Source organism: Acipenser ruthenus, chromosome 7 (genome assembly GCF_902713425.1).
Source record: "Acipenser ruthenus chromosome 7, fAciRut3.2 maternal haplotype, whole genome shotgun sequence".
In the NCBI taxonomy this organism is placed as follows: Eukaryota; Metazoa; Chordata; class Actinopteri; order Acipenseriformes; family Acipenseridae; genus Acipenser; species Acipenser ruthenus.
This window is the reverse complement of record NC_081195.1, coordinates 20269505-20284328: the sequence shown is the minus strand read 5'-3', so window position 1 is coordinate 20284328 and position 14824 is coordinate 20269505. Positions and strand designations below refer to the sequence as shown.

At 39.7% G+C, this 14824-nt stretch overlaps 1 protein-coding gene across 1 annotated transcript in view; it reads right to left on the bottom strand.

Annotated features, from left to right (window-relative positions):
- Window positions 1-2896: 2896 nt before the first annotated feature.
- LOC117416148 (hexokinase-1-like) overlaps window positions 2897-14824 on the bottom strand; it is a 47093-nt gene continuing 35165 nt past the window's right edge. Inside the window, exons 10-18 of the mRNA XM_034027216.3 lie at window positions 11343-11647; window positions 10801-10949; window positions 9878-9997; window positions 9158-9253; window positions 8722-8821; window positions 7679-7862; window positions 6609-6764; window positions 4844-5077; window positions 2897-4172 (exon numbers count right to left, since the gene is read on the bottom strand). Coding sequence (XP_033883107.1) covers window positions 4022-4172; window positions 4844-5077; window positions 6609-6764; window positions 7679-7862; window positions 8722-8821; window positions 9158-9253; window positions 9878-9997; window positions 10801-10949; window positions 11343-11647 — 1495 coding nt within the window. The 3' untranslated portion in view covers window positions 2897-4021. The remainder of the gene's footprint in view (window positions 4173-4843; window positions 5078-6608; window positions 6765-7678; window positions 7863-8721; window positions 8822-9157; window positions 9254-9877; window positions 9998-10800; window positions 10950-11342; window positions 11648-14824) is intronic.

The following is a 14824-nucleotide window of genomic DNA, read 5'->3' as shown; positions in this document are numbered from 1 at the left end:
CTGAAAAGATTCAATTCTTTTAGCCTGTCTGCATACGACATGCCTTTTAAACCCAGGATAATTCTGGTTGCTCTTCTTTGCACTCTTTCTAGAGCAGCAATATCCTTTTTGTAACAAGGTGACCAGAAATGAACACAATATTCTAGGTGAGGTCTTAATAATGCATTGTAGAGTTTTAACATTACACTTCTCACAATATATCAGAGCATTTTGTTAGCCTTTTTTATAGCTTCCCCACATTGTCTAGATGAAGACATTTCTGAGTCAACATAAACTCCTAGGTCTTTTTCATAGTTCCCTTCTTCAATTTCACTATCTCCCATATGATATTTATAATGCACATTTTTATTACCCGCATGCAATACTTTACACTTTTCTCTATTAAATTTCATTTTTCATGTGTCTGCCCAATTCTGAATGCTGTCTAGATCATGGTGGTCAAGCATGGTTGTGGTAGTGTCATGGCTTGGGGATGCTTTGCTGCATCAGGACTTGGACGCCTTGCCATCATTGAAGGAACCATGAATTCTGCTCTGTATCAGAGAATTCTACAGGAGAATGCCAGGTCATTCGTCCGTGAGCTGAAGCTGAAGCGCAGCTGGGTCTGCAGCAGGACAATGACCCGAAACACACAAGCAAGTCTACATCAGTATGGTTGAAGAACAAGAAATTTAAAGTTTTGAAATGGCCTAATGAAAGTCCAGACCTAAACCCCATTGAGATGTTGTGGCAGGACCTGAAACGAGCAGTTCATGCTCGAAAACCCACAAATGTCACTGAGTTGAAGCAGTTCTGCATGGAGGAGTGGGCCAAAATTCCTCCACGGCGCTGTAAGAGACTAATCAATAACTACAGGAAGCGTTTGGTTACATTTATTGCTGCTAAAGGTGGCGTAACCAGTTATTGAGTCTAAGGGCGCAATTACTTTTTCACATGGGGGCATTGGGTGTTGCATAACTTTCTTTAATAAATAAATGAAATATGTATCAATTTTTTGTATTATTTGTTCACTCAGGGTCCCTTTTATCTAATATTATGTTTTGGTTGAAGATCTGATAACATTCACTGTCAAAAATATGCAAAAATGCAGAAAATCAGACTGGGCAAACCATACTTTTTCACGGCACTATATATATATATATATATATATATATATATATATATATATATATATATACATATACACACTACCGGTCAAAAGTTTTAGAACACCTCCATTTTTCCAGTTTTTATTTAAATTTACGCAGTTTAATGTCTCAATGTACTCTGAAATTAAAGCATAGAACAAATAAACAATTGGAGATAAAAAAGAAATCATGGAATCGTTTTGTTTAACAAAATTTAATCTAAATTTTTGACTCAAAGTAGCCACCTTTTACAGATATAACAGCCGAACACACTCGTGGCATTCTTTCTACAATGGAAATCAAATATTGTTCGGAAAGTTCTTCCCAACAATGTTGCAGAAGTTCCCACAAATGTGTTGCACTTGTAGGTTGCTTTGCTTTCACCCTTCTGTCCAGTTCATCCCAAACCAGCTCGATGGGGTTTAAGTCTGGAGACTGTGCTGGCCATTCCATGATTTGAAGCCTACCGTCTTGTTCTTTTCTTCTAAGGTAGTTCTGACATAGCCTGGAGGTATGTTTTGGGTCATTATCTTGCTGTAGGATGAACCCCTGACCAACTAGGCGTATACCAGAGGGTATTGCATGGCGCTGCAAAATGCTGTGGTAGCAGTTTTGGTTCAGGGTGCCACTCACTCTGTGCAAGTCGCCGACTCTGGATCCAGCAAAAGAGCCCCAGACCATCACGCTTCCTCCTCCATGTTTGACAATTGGTGTCACACACCGAGGAACCATCCTTTCGCCTACTCGACGGCGTACAAAAACTCTGCGTGATGAACTGAAGATTTCAAATTTTGATTCATCGGTCCATAAGACCTTCCAGTCTTCAGTAGTCCACTGGCTGTGCTTCATAGCCCAGGCAAGCCTCTTTTTCTTATTTTGCCATCTTAACAATGGCTTTCTTACTGCCACTCGACCTGTCAAACCTGCAGCTCGAAGTCTTCTCTTCACAGTTGGAACTGAGACTTGCTTACTTCGACCAGTGTTAAGCTGTGCTTGAAGCTGTTGTCCTGTGAGCCGCCTATCACGCAAGCTGTTGACTCTCAGAAACTTGTCTTCTGATTCTGTTGTGGCTTTGGGTCTGCCAGACCTCTTCCTGTCAGAGTTTCCTCCAGTTTCCAAGTGCCTTTTGATGGTGTAGGAAACTGTACTCACTGACACCTTGGCTTTCTTTGCAATTTCTCTAAAGGAAAGACCTACACTTTTAAGGTTTATAATGGTCTGTCTGTCTTCCTTTGTTAATTGCCTTTTTCTCGCCATTATGAGAGCAATATACTACTTCCTGCAGTACAATACTGCCCAAATAATGCTTTAGAGGGTGTAGTAACACAGTCTGTTCCAACACTGCTTTTATACAGACAGAGGGTTTGTAAGTAATCATCAAAAGTTGGGACACCTGTAGGAATTGTTAGCATCAACTTTCAAGGCTTAATTTACTTAATTTACTTAGTGCTGTTATTATTAGTTGGTAAAACATGTATGTCTTCAAACCACCAGAAATAAAAGGTGACATTCTGTACTTTTGCCTCATATTAATCTTTTAGTCATATTTTCATATTGCTTGAGTGTATAGCAAAAATAGCAATTTTAATTTCACTGTCCCAATACTTATGGAGGGCACTGTGTGTGTGTGTGTGTGTGTGTGTGTGTGTATATATATATATATATATATATATATATATATATATATATATATATATATATATATATAATATTATACAAATCCACATATAAAGATGCCATTTTAAAAATCACGTCAAAATCCACTAAAAGAAGGTGTGTTGCACATCCAAATAAAATTTAATGTATTCACAGATATCACTTTTATAACACTAGTGCATCTATATCAATGTACAAAATAAAGTTTATATCTTTGTGTCACAAAATAAGGCATGCATTCATCTTATAGGTTCTGACATGTAAAGCTACAGGTAGCCACACAAAACTACTCGCAACATACAACCCCAGTACACTGTCGCATACTGAACTCGATCAACCACCTGGCCTTTTCTGATAAGCCTGTCTGCCATTTATACAAAACATACAGCAGCATTTAACACAACACCTAATTCACAAAAACAACAAGATATGCTGGGTTATTTCAGGTATCTGGGGACTGTACGTTTTTGATAACAATAATTGGAGTGACTATAAAGGCATAAGTCTTATGCTATGGTAGATACCGTAATATTTTAATTATCACCTCCTTTTCCTTTTTTTAGGGTAGTTGATTGTAAATATGATGTTAAACAATATACACAGAGACGTACAGAAGTGGCTCCGCTATTTGAAACTGTGTGCAACACATAGGAGAGACAAAAATAAACACCCTCTGCTGAAGAAATTTAGGTACTGCATGCACTGATATCAAAATTCCTGCAAGTGGCTCTAGATCAGGGGTGGGCAATTCCGGTCCTGGAGGGCCGGTGTCCCTCCTGGCTTTTGTTCCAAATGTGCCCTAAATTACTTAATTAGACCAATAATTGGTAATAATTAGTCCAATTAAGTAATTTAGGGCAAAGTTGGAACAAAAGCCAGGAGGGACACCGGCCCTTCAGGACCGGAATTGCCCACCCCTGCTCTAGATTGCCGTTTTGTGTTTAAAAGGGTATATTTTGGTACAGTTTAAATCACAAGTTGTCTTTCTAATCTGCTAACTTGGGAATGTCTGCGCATGCACAAGAATATTTGAGAAAACTTACTCGATACAATAAAATAAATGCTGTTTAATCTAAATGCAGGCTTGTTCATGACTTTTAAAGCACAGAGGGCAGGTGCTGCACACAGTCAGATAACCAAGTCACTTCTGTGGAAGAAGAAAGTGCTCAGGAAATACAGGATCATTCTTAAGAGCCCCGGGGGGAGCCTGTGCAGGGTTACGCTACAGTAGCTTCTTCCTATTTGTTTTGCTGTTCTTGTTCCCTCAGTCGGCATCCGACAGCAGTGATCAGAGCTGCTCCTTTTCCACTGCCGTCTTCAGACAGGAGGAAGTTGACGTTGCACTTGGGAGCCAGCTCCTTCACTGTCTGGTGCATGATCCGTGAGAAGCTACAAGAAGAAAGAGAGAGACACCAGGTTAGAGATTTACTTGTTGGGTCATTTCACCGCAGCAGTGTCTTCAGGGTGAAAGCATCTTACTGGCTGTCATTAGGTGAACAGCTGGTTGGTTACTGACAGGAAAGAAGGCCCTGAAATAATTTCACCAGGAAAGTGTAAAATTATGTGAAAGCAAGGCCTGCAAACACGTTTCTTTACCCTAATGTAGAACCAGATATCATGTTTTAAAATGAAAATGCATGTTAACAAAGTCTAATTAGTTCTTAAAGGATCACAGAGACTTAGCTGAAAAAAATGCTTAGTTACCCATTCCATGTAAAAACACGTGCTATAGCCCTTCCACTTTTTAGATTATAAATGTATTCAAGGAGAAACACAACAGGCTGAGTCTAAAAGATTATTACAGGCATAAGTAGTTATTTTGCTACTTATACTGAGCTTGTATATAGCCCAGAGGAAACATTTCCAATGAAAGGCTGTTCAAACTGGAAAAAAGGCAACCGCAACGTAATACTCCACTAAATTTCCAGTTGCTTCCTCTAGTCCTTCTTTATCCTATGGTTAACTACGTCAACCCCTTGTAATATAACTACCAGTGTCTTGGCATTTGTGAAGTGTAGTGCCAGTGCACCAGTTGTTCCAGGCTGTCTGCTCTGACTCACTGTGGGTGCAGCTTGTAGAGCGTCCCGTCCACCCCGACGGTGATGTCCAGCTGCTCCAGTCCTCGGTTCTCCCGGATTTTGTCGGTAACGGCAGCCATGCCGGCCCCGCAGATCTGAGCGGCTCTCCGTGAGACCACGCCGCACACCTCCTTCACGATGATACTGTCGTCACACGTGCTGTCCAGACCCAGCTGCTGCAGGATGCCTCGCACCTGGAGCAGGGCTAGACGGTCACTAGAGGGTGCAAACAGTAACACAGGGAGAAATGTATTTAAAACCATTTACTAATGATGCTCTCAGTACATGTTTGTCTTTTGAGGTGTACACAAAGGGCTAGAGCTTTTTACTGTTATTGGTTGGTATCTTTCTGGAAAACACCAACTGCAACTGGTGAATTACCGAAAAGCCCCAAAATTAAATATTTATTTTTGTTTTTGGTCATTGGCCTAAAATCTTAATTTGATCTTTATTTATATATTGAGAATTAGCAGTAAATGTGGGCATCTAAGGAGATTACAGTCTTACTATTTATAGCTGTCACGCAACCCCTGTAAGTTAAGAAGACTGCGTGTACCACTTGTAAATATTAAACAAATGTCTTCACCAGCCTCAGAACTGCTCACTAACCTGCCGGCAGTATCAGCAGATCAAAATGACGTCCAAATTATTTTGATTTATGTAAAAACAATCTCTGTATTTTGGGGACTGCAAGCTATAGCTCTCATGATGTATGCGTCCCCTACAAACCCTCAAAGGAATTCCAGCTGGGTGTACAATATTGTACCATGCTAGATGATGTAAAAATCTTATGGTAACATTTTTATGCAATTTCTCAATTGTGATACCATATCCGATGTCAATGGTCTCAATACTATAAAATATTTTCTATTTGAACATTGAGATCTTATTGTTGTAGAGGGTGTCACAAAGACGGCCAGAGTGGGTGGCGTCAGACCAGAGAGGAATACACAGACAGAGACGGTGGTGATGAGCTGAGTGCAATGGCTGCACTCAGCGTTTATTAACAAATAAAAAGGTTTTAAACGGTACACAAAACAGGACACGGCACTACACGCCAAAATAAAAAGACAAACAAAACGGACAGACACTAACAAACAGGTACGAACAAACACGGTGAGTGAAAACACTTATCTTTACGCTCTTTTCGCTTATTTTACTTTCTCCTTCTCTCTCTCCCGTTCTCCACTCACCGAACACCAACCCTGACTGAATGAAACGTGCATCTATATATACTGTTGTGCTGGGATTCAATTACTAATTAATTATTCACTTGAATCCCAGCACGTGAATTAATTCTGTGCAACCCCGTGCTCGCATAATATATTTTAAATGCACGTGCGTGATGTGCAATCCCGTGCCTAAATACAAATATACAATTTAAACACACGTGAAACACAGACCTGTTTATATCCCGTGTACCAATCTATACACCAACATTTAACATACGCACGCATACATACACAAAACACACAAATGCACACAGGGGCGGGGCACTTTGCCACAAGGGCTATGAAAGTACCTCTTAATGTCCTCTGAAGAGGGAGTGTACCAATCTGAATGAAATGAACGCTTATTTTTAATTTTATTACTACATGCCCCAGCTACAGAAACTCTCCCCTCCACTTCTGAAACCATTACAGCACTGACCTGAGTTCTACATGTTACTTTATCAGGACACCATTTAAGGTGATAATGTGGCCGCACTGATAATCCTCTGCTCTTATCCTGTCCACAGGCTGCTTACCTTTCCATCTGGGACAGAAATTTGGTTTTGAAGATCCCCCTGGTCTTCAGAGCCTCAGAAATCTGACCCCTGAACAGGAACCCCCGCTTAGTCAAATCAATCAGAATATTCCGAACGATTTCTCCCAGGTACATCCCACTGCACATTTTCTCATATCTGCAAAACAGAATTACGTGGATTGTGTGAATTCCAGTGAAAGAACTGTAACAGCACTGGTCTACAGTACATATGATGAATATATGAGTGACAATAGTGGCATGTACAGCTATGGCCAAAAGTTTTGCATCACCCTATAGAATGAATTAATTTTGCTTCGAATGAAACCTGCTGAATAATGTTACGTTAACATATTGAATTACATACCACTTTGTAGCTTTCCATAAACTGACAGAACTAAAAAAAATATTGACATTTCGAAATCTAATATGACATACTCTACTATTATTATGGCTTCCGGGAGACTTTTGCAATGTCATTTTGTAGTTTCTTTGATTACATGATGTTAAATAAAAGATGAACATTATTTTCATATAGTTTTTTTAATTATGTCTCAATCTTAAAATATTTTGGTAATTGCTGTACAGTGGGGCTAGGAGTCAATGACAGCAGATCTTTACAAATAACATAGTTTAAAATATAATTGTGACTTAGGTTTCATAGTGATAAAACAAGACTGTGTGAAAGTCTAAAATGCTGTATGTGAGGTATTTGTCATTAAACTTTTCATGTATGAAATATTGAAAATACCTGAACATTTTTTTAAAAGTAGTTTTGGACACATAATAAAAACAAATCCATTGCTTTATATAGGGGGGAAATGGCATCCTCATATGAGGTCATCAAGCATTTGCATCTTCCATATGTCCCCATATAAAGACTATAAGAGAGTTTTGAGAGTTTCTTTTATGAGGTCGCCATGCATGAAAGAGTTAAAGTAAGTAGAAGTGCAAGTTTGAAACATTCGTAATATTGAATCAATGATAGTGTTTGGATGCCACACTGTTTCGATCAATTGTGCACTATATATGAAAAATGGTCAGTTATTTACCCCCCATAGTACTGTTGGTTACCTTTGTTTCCCAGCGTTTAGTGACAGGTCATCGACAGCCCTGTCGTACTGTGTCCTGATGTCATCCAGGCAGCCATTGTCCCCGAAGGCTCCCCACTCCATGTTGACACACATCCTACCCAAGTCTCCTTCAACTGTCTCAATATTCCTCATCTCTTCCATGTAACATGCATTGCTGCCAGTTCCTGAAACAACACCACAAACACTTTCAAAGGAAACATTTACCTGATGGCAGTTACAACAAAAGCTTCTCTCAGAAAAGACTGTATGAGGGACATTTTGTAGAGTTTTTTTTTAGAGGTTTGCCTTTCAGTACCATAGCTAAGAGCTCCTGGGTCTACAAGCAAAGGCCAAACATGAAATATTTACTATGGAAGTTGTTTCACCTTTGATGGTACTACCATAGGGTATAGCTGCAGAAATTAACTTCTCTATTGCCATTCTTGTTATTCCACATGTATCAAATTTTATAAATCCTATATAGGTTTACTTGTACAATTTTGCTCATTTTAAAGTCTTTTGTTGCCTCCATTTGTAAATGCCATTTTTAACCAATGTCACTGTTCAGTGTTTAGTATGATGAGATGTGATAAATATTCAAAGGTGTTTAAAGGTGGCGCTCACGTTAAAAAAAAGAGTTAAAGGAAGCAAACCTGTGTGCAAGTTATATTCTGAGGTAAACCTCTTTTTGTCCGAACAGATGTGAGGTTTTCGCGAGTGTGGGTGATTACTGTAATGTATTAGCTGTGGTTATTTTTCTGTGGTTCATCGTGAAATAGACAGGTGTTCAGGTTTGGGATTCCTTCAAAGACTAGCTGTATCCAACTGGACTTCTAAAACAAAACCGAGCTCTGCATATGTATGGCAGTGTAGTGTGATGCACTGCCATTATGGATTCTGTCCTGTCGGTGAGATGAGATGAGGTTAAAAGCTCTAGAACCACGGATGCACAGGAGCCTGGCTCTTTTACATTGAGGTTAAGATGCTTGCTTGCTGTGTGTGATGTTGCCAGTTCATGTCCAGCTTTCGTCCTGTTACACCTACCTGCAATCAGACCGATTTCACAGGTGGGCTCCTCATACGCACAAGTCATCATTGTCCCCACTGTGTCATTCACCACCGCCACAACATCCAGGTCAAACTCCTTTAGACACGAAAACAGAGAAAAACAGTTAATAACAGGCCATGTCAGGCCAAGAGTGAGCAGCTTCAAATGTCATTTTAATAGCTTTTTTACATTACTGTTTTATGGTGTTTGCAGTCATGGTGGGTTCTGAGTTTTGTTGATTCCATATTGAGTTACATAAAGCATTTGTTGTCAAATCCTGGTGCCACCTGTCTTTAAAACTGCAACTACCAAATGTGTCCACTAGGTGTCAGACAAACACAACTAAACGAGCACAAGCGCAAAGATGTTCAAAGCCTGGTAAAGGTAGAGAAAAAAATGTAATAACTCAGTATTGGCAGGACAGGCACTTACCTCTCGCCGTTTAATGCCTTCCCTAAGCAGACCAACCACGTCTTCCCCCTCACAATCAGTGGTTTTGAAACCTTTGGTCCAGTTGATCAGGATCCCCTAAAAGAAACACAGAGGAAATGCGATGAATCTGACCTGTATGGAATACCAGTAAATACACTCTATGAAGGATATAAATAAGATTAGCTGCCGAGTCAGTGACAGGATGTGGGGAAATTTTGACCTTCTTTTAAAGCTGCAATTACCAAATGTGTCCACCATGTGTCAGACAAGAACAACAGGAGGGAAAAGCCTTCCGCAAATGTTCTTTTGGATTAAACCAGTTCCCTTGTTATTTTACCATTAATCTTTGTTTTTATTTTCACTTAGTCCCAAGATGTGCTTTATAGATAACATGTATGTATTTCACTACCTGAGCCTTATTCTGCCCATAGAAAGAAAATATATCGTGTCAGGTGGTGTCCTATTAAGTGTAACACAGGAAGTGAATGGAGAAAAACCAAGCACAGTAAGTAAAAATAATGTCTAGAAAACCAAAGTGGACTTCCGAGAAGGATATTCCACCTAAGAGAGGTAAGGTAGGGTGATATATCTTTATAGGTGGCTATGGATACCTCTTATGGTTTTGAGTGCAGACTCTTGCCATCTTTTGATGTAAGGCCTTAAACGCGAAACAGAAAATGTCTGGAACTATTTTGTAGTTTAAAGAAAACACTGCCTTACCGCATCCAAACTGGTCTGTTTGCAAGGGAAGGAGAAGGTGAATCCGAGGGGCAGGCGGGTGTTCTTCATCCCCATGTAATCCAGGAAGTCAGAGATACAGTGAACGATGTGATCAAAAAGCTGGAGAGAAAAAAGAAGTGCTTTTAAAACCAACCTTTTTTTCTGTATCAGCACTGAAAACATCACCTCTGGTCCCTTTTCATTGTGATAAAGATGTTTTTGTTCTTCACTTTTTTTAAGCGCCACACTGTCTGGAAAGTTTAATCCGCTGCTTCCTGGTACCTTATAACTTCCTGTCTGGGTCTGGCCTGACTCCAATGGGAGCACGACTGACACAGGAAGTGATACATTTTGTGAATCTACAGGAGATGCTTCAGCAATCTGTATATATCTAATTAAAGAAATAAAAGAAGCAAAGACACATTTCTTCAGCACAAGGGGACTAGTGATAATGCTGATGAATTTTAATGATTGAGTTTTCCCTTGTAATTCGCTGCAGATGGGCTGCAGCTAACTACAAGTTTATAATTCCATCACAGGGTTCAGGAGCCATCATAAACTACAGTAGCAAAGCACAAATGGTTCATGAATAATTCGACAGAACCCATAGATGCAATTATTTAAGAATTTATGATAAAGAAAATAATTCCATCTCAAGATTGTGTGACATTTCATAAGCGACTTTGAACCCTTGATGGAATTGTATTCTTACGTAACACTTTTTTCTAAACAAAAATATGTTGTAATTGCGAAATCTGATGACGGCATTCTGAATCAAGAGCCATGTGTATGAATCTTAACTGATGAACGATATAAGATGCAAGTAATATGTATGTATGTGGCACCATATTCATCTACATGTGGCATATCCAAGTCATTCTTTGACATAGGAGCTGAGTTTAAGGCATGCTATTAACAGTTACCTCGTCCCCTGTCCCCTGCATGACCTCTTCAGGAATAGCGTAGATCTTGTTGTGCATCTCCACTGTACGTCTCTTACCACTGCGGATCTTCACAAGCAGCACCCTGAAGTTGGTGCCACCCAGATCAAGAGCTAAAAAGTCTCCATTCTCTGAAACCAAACAAAATAAAGTAATAAACCTTCCTTTTCATTTCACCCCAGCAGTGTCTTCTGGGTCAAAGCATGTCACTGGATGAAAGCATATCAGCCAATAGGGGAAGCAGCTGATTGGTTATTGACAGGAAAGAAGCCAGTGAAGGGGTAGGGCAGGTGAAATGACCCAGGAAGTGCAAGACAGTCTTAAAGCACGGCTTGCAAATAAAGATTTCCTTGACATAAAGATTTTCCTTGAGCAGTACTAGATACGTGTACTAAAACATGGTATTCTTTCAAAGCTGCACATTTGAGACCTATATAATGAATGGATGTGCAAGACAGAGAAGGTTTACATAACTATTTTGTTCGCTACAATATGATATTTTCATATTCCAAGTCTTCATCTACCTGATCCATCTGGCGTGCTGCGGACGAACGTGGGCAGCATCTTAACTGTGGCCGACTCGTGGGTTTTTTTCCCCAGGCCGTTCTCGATCTCAGTCCGCATCCTCTTCTTGACCTCCAGCAGCTGGGCGTGGCTCAGTTTGAACTCGGCCAGGGTCTCATTGATTTGCCGGGTCTGGTCAGCCAGACGGTACGCCACCGCCGTTACCATGGCAGCACCCTTCGCACTGCCGCTCTCCGAGAGCAGGAAGCGCACGTCACAATCCGAAACCAGCCTCCTCACCATCTTCTGCAAGCGCCGGGCATACCTGCGGCACACAGGATTTTGTTGTTATTGGTATTTATAAATAGAACACAGTGCAATTCCCTGAAGAGTTGGTTAGACATGAAGGGAACTTGCTGGCTGTAAAACTGAACAATTAGAGGGGTTAGGGCGTGGCATTACTGGTTTTGTAGTAACCACTGAAAATGTTATTGTAAAAACATAATAAAAAATTATAAAAATAAAATATGAACGAATGAGGTAAACAAGCAGCAAGATACTGTAAAACACTGTGGGATAGTGTTAAACATGCAGTTGAGTTTATAACAAAGCTCATATGTGCTCGCTATTGGGGGGTCAACGGGTATATGAATATGCATGACAATTCCTATAGACCTGCTTTCTCAATAACATCAACTACAAACAGATTGTACAGATAAAAAATCAATGTGTATATCTATATATAGTCAAACCTGCTCATGTGACCACCTTTATTTTGCAACCACCTGGTCTAAGCAACCACTTTAAATTCCTCCCAATGATATTTGTGCTTTTATTTAACTGTATTAAGCGACCGCCTGTCTAACGTGACCAGCGACCACAATTCTCTTACCCACCAACGGACTCAAACCTGTATTAAGTACCTTTACACAGAGCTATTGTTATAAGAAAAATATGGTTTTAAATAGTACGTCCTAAATTCAAAGGAATACGGTAACCATTATAGCGGTCTTTTATCCGTAATCAATAAAATGACAGCGCTCTCTTGTAAAGGAAGAGAGAAAACATGGAGAAACAAAAGATCCTCCCTAGATGACAGAATTAAAGTTATTAAACTTGTAAAGACAGTGAGTGCCAGAAAAACTGTTGAAAAATTCGGCACTAGAAAGACACAGATACAGCATTTTGAAACGGAAAGAACTAGGGCTTGAAGTTTAGGTTTTTATTTTTGTTCACGTGACTGTGTTTTGAGCCGATTCAATATCTTAATTACGCTGTTAATTACTAAACAAAAAGTCGCTTCTTTTTACCTTGATGTCCAGATTGACTTGCTGATTCTGTTTCACCTTCTTCATTATTCAAACACAAGAGCAAACAATGACATTAATCACTTCCCCCAGATGCTACTTTAACTTGCATTTCATTCTCACACTTGCCTGGGAACTAGATAGCTTCCAATGTGTCCGTTTCGTGTTGTGTTGTTCTTTCCCACTAATTTAACAGAATGTTCTCGTAATTAGCATGTAGCGGCTTAAGACTTAAAGGTAAACCGTTAAAAGGAAAATAAACACAAAAACATTCAAGCCATACTTATGAGTATGAAAACAATGTGCGCGGTAATCAAAAAAGATCTTATGGTTATGCTGGCATTGGTTTCAAGATGCAATATATTAACACGTACCTGAAAGGCAGACACAAGCATTGAAATTTGGATTTAAAATATTTTGTGTGACCTGAAACAGGCAAGCATGCATTACTTTCACAAAATAATGTGTTTTGTAAATGCATTATTATTATTATTATTATTATTATTATTATTATTATTATTATTATTATTATTATTATTATTATTATTTATTTCTTAGCAGACGCCCTTATCCAGGGCGACTTACAATCGCAAGCAAATACAAATACATTCAAGTGTTACAATATAAATCATACAATAATTTTTTTTCAAGTGTGACAAACCACAATTCAATAATACAGCAGATAATAGTGAAAGTTACATCAGGATATGATTAAATAGTGATAGTTACATCAGGATATGATTAAGTACAAAATACTACAGGTTAAACACTTGGCAGATTACAATATTCTGAAGTACAGGATTAAATGTAGTAAAATAGGGGGCAGATAAGAGCAAAATAAAGCATATTTAAATGAAGGGTGATAGTGTCCCAGGATACAACAGAGGAGTTCTACAGGTGCTGTTTGAAGAGGTGAGTCTTAAGGAGGCGCCGGAATGTGGTCAGGGACTGGGCAGTCCTGACATCTGTAGGAAGGTCGTTCCACCACTGCGGAGCAAGGGTGGAGAAGGAGCGGGCTCGGGAGGCAGGGGAGCGTAGCGGAGGTAGAGCCAGTCTTCTAGTGCAGGCGGAGCGGAGAGGTCGAGTGGGGGTGTAGGGAGAGATGAGGGTCTGGAGGTAGCTGGGTGCAGTCTGGTCAAGGCATCTGTAGGCTAGTACAAGAGTCTTGAACTGGATGCGAGCGGTGATCGGGAGCCAGTGGAGCGAGCGGAGTAGTGGAGTAGCGTGGGCGAAGCGAGGCAGAGAGAACACCAGGCGGGCAGCAGAGTTCTGGATGAGCTGGAGCGGACGGGTGGCGGACGCAGGGAGGCCAGCCAGGAGGGAGTTGCAGTAGTCTAGGCGGGAGAGTACCAGGGCCTGGACCAGGAGCTGGGTAGCATAGTTGGTGAGGAAGGGTCGGATTCTTCGGATGTTGCTCAGGAAGAATCGGCAAGTGCGTGCCAGAGTGGAGATTATCCAAATGAATGTTATTAAATTATATACTTCATTTTGTTCATGTTACATTTTCTGGCTTTTACAGTGTATGTAAGACATACATAATTATACGAAGGCATGTCAGAGACCACCTGTGTTAAGAGACCACTATTAGTCCCTTGAGTGGTCTCTTAATACAGGTTTGACTGTGTGTATATATATATATATATATATATATATATATATATATATATATATATATATAATTATAAAGTATTATTGTGTGGGTTACTAGCAAATATTATTAATCTGGGTCAAACTGTTAATTACTTTGATTTAGAATACCATAGGCAAGAACTGCCACACAGGTAAATTGTGATTGTGCATTTTCATAAACCTGTTCAAGATTAATCCTGTTTCTGATTAAAGTTTGCATGACCCATCAGACAGAGTCAGTGACATTTAGACGGACAGGGTCGTTCATGCACCCCATATCTTATCGAAATATGGTCCACACTGATCTACTGCCAAGGTTTTATATTATAGAAAATAAAAGCGTCAGAACAATCAAAGATTTTAGTGATACGTACAACACAGCAGGTATTAATGTGTTATCAACTCCGCAGCATGGTCAATAACACTTTAAGAATTATTTTGAATCATTTCTGAATACAGTCATTAGTACAAAAGCATTATTTGTTGAGGAAAAAAACAGGGTCGCATTTTTGATTTTTCAAAAGAATTCACAGATTACCGTAACCAGATATCCAGGTCCAGTATTT